Below are 6,088 nucleotides of genomic sequence, written 5' to 3'. Positions count from 1 at the left end.
AAGTTAGTACAAAGAGCACAAAAGACATGAATGTTTAAATCATCATCTTGCAATGGTTTCCCAGTGGCTGCCAATTTGTCAGCGATAGATTTGGCATACTACAAGAATTAGGAAACTAGTTCGTCCGGTTTGTGAACCAGATCTTGAAGGCCGAGATACAAAGATCAAATTATGGTAGTAGAGACACAGCCAAATGTTGTTGTGAAGGCATCCTGGATTTGGTGACTGGTAGTTTTTCCAATAATAAGAGGAAGAACCTCTTAAGAGAGAGAACAATAAGGAGACTCATGAGAGTTGCATCATGTTCTTCCAATAGAGTAGCGATAGAGGTTTCAGATGGGTATGGCAGAGATCCATCATTGAAGCCGAAGAATTGTTAGACCTTAAGAAAGAGAACATGTTAGTTCTTGTAGAAGAGAAAATTCTTGGGAGTCAGTTTGAGAGAGATAAAGTGGTGAGCACAATTGAGAAAGGGGGAAAGAAAAGTGGTGATGTTGGAGATGGTGGTGGGTGATGATGTAACAGGGGGAATTTGGTAGACTTGGAGGCGGGAAAGAAATGTGATTGACTAGAGAAAGAGTGGTGGAAGATGGCTGACTAGAGTTGAGTGGTTTGAGCCTTTGGTGGCTTTGATACCATGTCAGAGCTGAATATTCTGATCTATATTTCACTCACTTCACATAGTTATATATACAAGGAGAGCCCTAGTTGAAATTGTCTAGGAAATAAGCTTTACAAGGTTTATAAGATGAGTTTGTGCAATATTCTGATATGTATTTCACTCACTTCACAATAGTTATATGTACAAGGAGAGCCCTAGTTGAAATTATCTAAGAAATAAGGTTTACAAGGTGAGAGCCCTAGTTGAACTCAATGTTTGGTCATGGCAATTCAATATTTGGTCAATACCTTAAAAATAGTTCCCAAAGGACCAACTATTGTTTTAAAATGAAAAGAAGCCCTAATGCTGCTTAAAATTTGCTAAATTTGATCTTTGGTAATTAAAATTTTAGCTAGAGAAATTGGGTATGAGACTAAAGGGTCATTTAATGGAATTATTTATTTTGACTGCTGAGTACAAACTATTTTAGAGAAGACATAAATATTTCATTCTGCAACTCCTTATCTTCATGATGAAGAGGCATCCACCCTATTCCCAATATCAACCACAAAAGTCTTAAGCAGGGGACCCACAATCCTGAGGAGCAAAGCGAAGAGCACCAATTTCTCCTCGTCCTCTATCTCCCAACTCAAAATCATAGGAGAACTTGTGTTGTGTTTGCTGAAAAGCTCCAATCAGTGTAACAGGGCCTGATTTAAGTAGAACACAAATATAATTTCTCCCGAACATAAATATACCATCTGGTTGCACAACAAGGTTAGCTCCTCTGAAATGGAATGTCATAGTTGGATACCTATCAAAACCAGACGGATTAGGGAAACAGAGATCTAAAATTGGCACACCTTTTGGTCTACTTCCACTACTGTATGGTTGAATATGAAACTGTTCGAAGTACTGAACAAAGCCAATTCTCACACGAGCATAAACATTAGGAAGAAGTATAGTTATCGGACATCCTGAATCTATGGCAGAACCCCCAGAAAACAATCCTTGGAGTCTAAGATGAATATTTTGGATACTAATATCCTGTAAGTCCAAATAGTATAGTGCTTCATTTGATCCTCTTAGCAATGGTGTTGATAGCACTTGTGGTCCTACCATCTTTGTACCTCCAATATATAACTGAGAATTGGTGTGTTCAGAGTTTAATAGGCAATAAGAAAATCGTTTTTTGCCTACTTGATTCAGGAAGGGAAGAGTTTCGGTGTATCCCAACCCTAAGCCCAAAATCCCACCAATTTTATTCGGTTGTCCAAATTCATGGTGGTAGTTCATAAAGCTACAACCCAAGAATAAATCGTTGTAAGATTCTGTACCTCCAAAATCAGAAGGGAAGGTTAAGGTCTCTCTTATAATGGCTCCTGTTGTTGAGGTTGGAGGGTCCTCCTCCCCATAATCTATCCTGAATCCACAAAATGATTGAAAGCAATCCTGGTTTGGAGTTGGACATGTTGGGTCACCACAAGGAATAGACTTGTAACTCTGAGATCTGTTGTATGGAAAATTAGGTTGTTGTAGGGGAAAGCAAGGATTGCAACCTTCACATTGAACCCATGTTAAATCACTTCCAGTATCAATCATCAACAAATAAGGCATCCCCTTTTGGCCAGAAAAAGCTGGAAATGAACCTATACCCACCTGTGCTACAAAGTAAATACCAGTGTATTGCACTGTTGCCACTATGTCGTCAACCTCACTGCTACCATTCCAGTTTCGTTCTCTCATCATCGATAATAGATGATGAATACGAGCGTTTGTGACATGAATAAGTATATCAATCTTCTCCATATCTGTTATGTTCCCTGGATAGAAAGGTGAGTGGGGCGAAAATGGGTGAATAAGACTTAGAGTGATGGGCTTTGGACCTTCAATAACTGCATGTAGTAGCAAAGCACTTGAGAGTAGAGAAATTAGAGATAACAAAGTCTCTATGAAAGCCATTGAAGCTATTTGATGATAAGGAATAGAATGTCACCAAAATGGCTAAGGACATGAGATTTATAATTGAGAATTGCTACTAAACCTGAGGTTAAAGGGGTACCTACATATCCTAAATTAAATGGAAGCTGGGAAAGTAAATGTATTCTTTCCAAAAAAAAAGGGCAAGTAAATGTGTAACTGAAGAATGTGACAGGAAACGTCTTAAGTCAATGCAAAAAATGGGAAGTCTTTAATGTGAAGAATAAACCCAGCCAGTCTAAGGAATGCTTTGATAATTTGGAGGCAAGTGCTAGAGTGTGTATCAGAGAAAAAGTGAGAAAATTTATTATGGACAAAATTCTCTGTAGAGAAGTGTACCACCTATGACTAGACACTGAGGGGAAAAAATGACCACCCTACCCCCGTGAAAGGCAAAAAGTCCACCCTCATGATACTAACATGCACTCATTGGCTCACGCTCGCATTAAGGCCACATTTCCCCGCAGAAAACGTTGATCCATTTATTATAAATTAAGAAAACAGAGTCAAATCTAATTATGTTATGTTCCCAATGGGACTCGATCTATTATATGGGTGATAGATTGGGCCAACCTAGTATGGGAGGTTAAAGGTTTTGATTTAACGTATTCCATCAGCTTTGGAGCTTTTGGCATGTCGGTCATGTACTTAACATTTGGTATCAAAGTGGGGCACTAGGTCACGGGTTAGAGTTGCAAAAAGGGTTACCTAGGAGAGGGTCAAGTATTCAACACATCAGTCCATAGATAATTAGTCTATACAATTAATGATTGAAGATTTTATTTTTGTTATGCAGGAAAAAGGGAAATTTCATTAGTAAGAGGTCAAACCAGTTTTTGTAATTCCAATTTTCAATCTTAGATACATAGAATTTATACCATTAATGATTGATGGTTTCATTAATATTTTTTTTTGGCTAAAGATCAGCAAGAATTGTATTAAAAGGAAAAAAGAAAATACAAGAGAGAAGACCTGGCAAACCCAGTCAGATACAGCAACAAGGGGAGGACCAAGTCCTCACACACAACTCAACCAACAACAACCAAACCGGCTAGCAAAATCTGAATCTCTGCCGCCCTAGAGCATCATCTAGCAAAAGGCCATTTAAAGAAGGGGGGAGGCTTGCATCCCAAAAAACTGTACAAGCACTTTTAGCCGAGTACTTCGCAAGGAAGTCAGCCACATGGTTTGCTTCATGGAAACAATGACTAATCTTCCACTCGATGGAGTTCAAGAAAGGCCAAATAGAAAGCCACAACTGACGCATCTGCCACCGCATGGACCTCCCTTGAAAAGCCATCCAAACAGCTGCCGAGTCACATTCAATCCACAAGCGGGTGACACCCTTCTCCTTGGCAAGGTGGATCCCATGGAGAACAGCCGAGAACTCAGCCAAGTAATTAGATGAAACCCCCAAAATAATACCAAAAGCCCCAATAGGAACCGCGTTAACATCACACAAAATCCCAGCTGCCCCTGCCCTGCTTGGGTTTCCAAAAGAACGCCCATCTAAATTCAGCTTGACCCAACCAACTGGAGGTCTACTCCACTACACCTCTTGAACAACCTGCCTAGGACGAGGAAGAATAGGGATATGAAGGAGACGAGCACACAGTAGATCAGATTGATTTTTCACCGGCCGATTGAAGGAGAAGGAGATCTCCTTGATGGAGGAGAGCAAGGCATGGAAGGAAGCAGCAAGCTGTCTCTCTGTAGCCTCAAACAGTCTACTATTACATTCCCTCCAAATTAAGAAAGGAATAAGCACAGCTCCAACATCCTAAGCATTCGGCATAGGCACCACCTTACTTTTAGAAGACCACCAGGCAAGCAAATCCTCAAACGAGAAGAAATCCGGCCAAACAACACCAAAAAAATCTAGAAAGAACTTCCACAGGCCAATAGAGAAGTCACACCTCAAGAACAGGTGGGAGAGAGATTCTGAAGCACTATAGCAAAGCAAACATCTGGAAGAGAGGTGTTAGCCTTTCAAGCGCAGCGCCTCTTGGGATGGGATCTTTCGGAGGACCAATCTCCAAGCAAAGATAGAATGTCGAGGAAGCAAAGATTTGTTCCAAATCACCTTACCCCAAGGGACGACTAGGTTATTACTCCGAACACAGTCCCAAGCAGACCAAGAGCTAAATTTGCCTGAGATGGAGGGACCCCAGCAACAGTCATCGGCGACAGAGAAGGGAGCGAGGGCCACTTTATGGACATCATAAAAAATCCTCTTAAGAACCTCAGATTGGACTGAGAGGAGAGACCAAGAAAAGTTCTTTATGAAATCAAAAACTCTTGCCTTCTTATCAATAAACCACTCCTCTGGCAAACCTGAGGCCTCAACAATTGAAGAACTCCCAAGCCAGTGGTCATTCCAAAAGTTAATGGAGGTACCATCACCCACAATCCATCTTTCACGGTGCTGCACTACAGAAGCTCTTCTAATACCCGACCAAATTGAAGTGGGAGAGGAAGGGGTTTTAAGTTCCCATCACCATCAATAAACCTACCATGCAAGAACTTACTCACCAGGGTGTTTTCATGCTTGATGGACCACACCAATTTGCAGAGCAAGGCTAAATTCACATCTCTCAATTTCCTGATCCCCAGACCACCTTCCTATTTCGGTCTACACATCAAGTCCCACTTAACCGTCACAAGCTTCCTTGACTCAATATCACCCGACCAAATAAAATTTCTAATCCATTTTTCCATAAGCGACACCAAGGAAGAAGGCCACCAATAAGTGGAGAAGTTATGAATCGGGATGCTAAGCATGATCGACTTCACCAACTGCACCCTTCCTGCAAGAGAGAGGAGTTTCCCCTTCCACCCTAATAGCCTACTTTTGAATTTATCCACTACAGGAAGGACCATGGCAGAACAAAGAGGAATATTCAGCACTTCAAAAATTCTACGCCTTCTCGAGGGGGCTATTGCTCCGCAAAAAAGTTTACTTTTCTCATGATTTATTTTCTGGCCTGAGAAATTTTGGTACTTTTCCAGGAACTCCTTCAACACCCGGACATACCTGAGAGAGTCATTACAGAAAATAAAAATATCGTCAGCAAATAATAAGTGTCCTAGGGTAACCACCTCCCTAGGACCTCTTAGGGAAAGAATCTGCAGCAAATCCACCATTCTTTTCAAGCCTCTACATAAGACCTCCTAGACAAGGATGAAAAGAGGGGGGGAGGGGATCACCCTGACGAAGACCCCTTTCCACACCAAAGAAACCAACAGGACCCCCGTTAACCAAAATTGAGATGCGAGTTGAGGAGAGCAGCTGATGAATCCAAGACACCCATCGATCACTAAAGCCAAACTTCTTCTAAACTTTGAAAAGAAAATCCCAAGAGAGGGAGTCGTAAGCTTTAGAAATATCCACCTTCACGCCAATGCCACCGCCCCTAATAGATTTATGCATCAAGTTAGCCAGCTCTGAAGCAAGACATATGTTGGAAGAAATAACTTTCCCTTTCTAAAAGGCCCCCTGTTCCTTAG

General features: G+C 41.2%; 1 protein-coding gene across 1 annotated transcript; it reads right to left on the bottom strand.

The window, feature by feature from the left end:
* Window positions 1–1,177: 1,177 nt before the first annotated feature.
* LOC122665689 (aspartic proteinase CDR1-like) lies at window positions 1,178–2,563 on the bottom strand. The gene has a single exon (XM_043861840.1). It carries the CDS (start codon window positions 2,561–2,563, stop codon window positions 1,178–1,180), a length of 1,386 nt encoding a protein of 461 aa, XP_043717775.1.
* Between the last annotated feature and the right edge of the window lie 3,525 nt (window positions 2,564–6,088).

Source organism: Telopea speciosissima, chromosome 6, assembly GCF_018873765.1.
Source record: "Telopea speciosissima isolate NSW1024214 ecotype Mountain lineage chromosome 6, Tspe_v1, whole genome shotgun sequence".
In the NCBI taxonomy this organism is placed as follows: Eukaryota; Viridiplantae; Streptophyta; class Magnoliopsida; order Proteales; family Proteaceae; genus Telopea; species Telopea speciosissima.
Note: the sequence above shows the minus strand (reverse complement) of the source record. Positions and strands in the feature narration are given on the sequence as shown.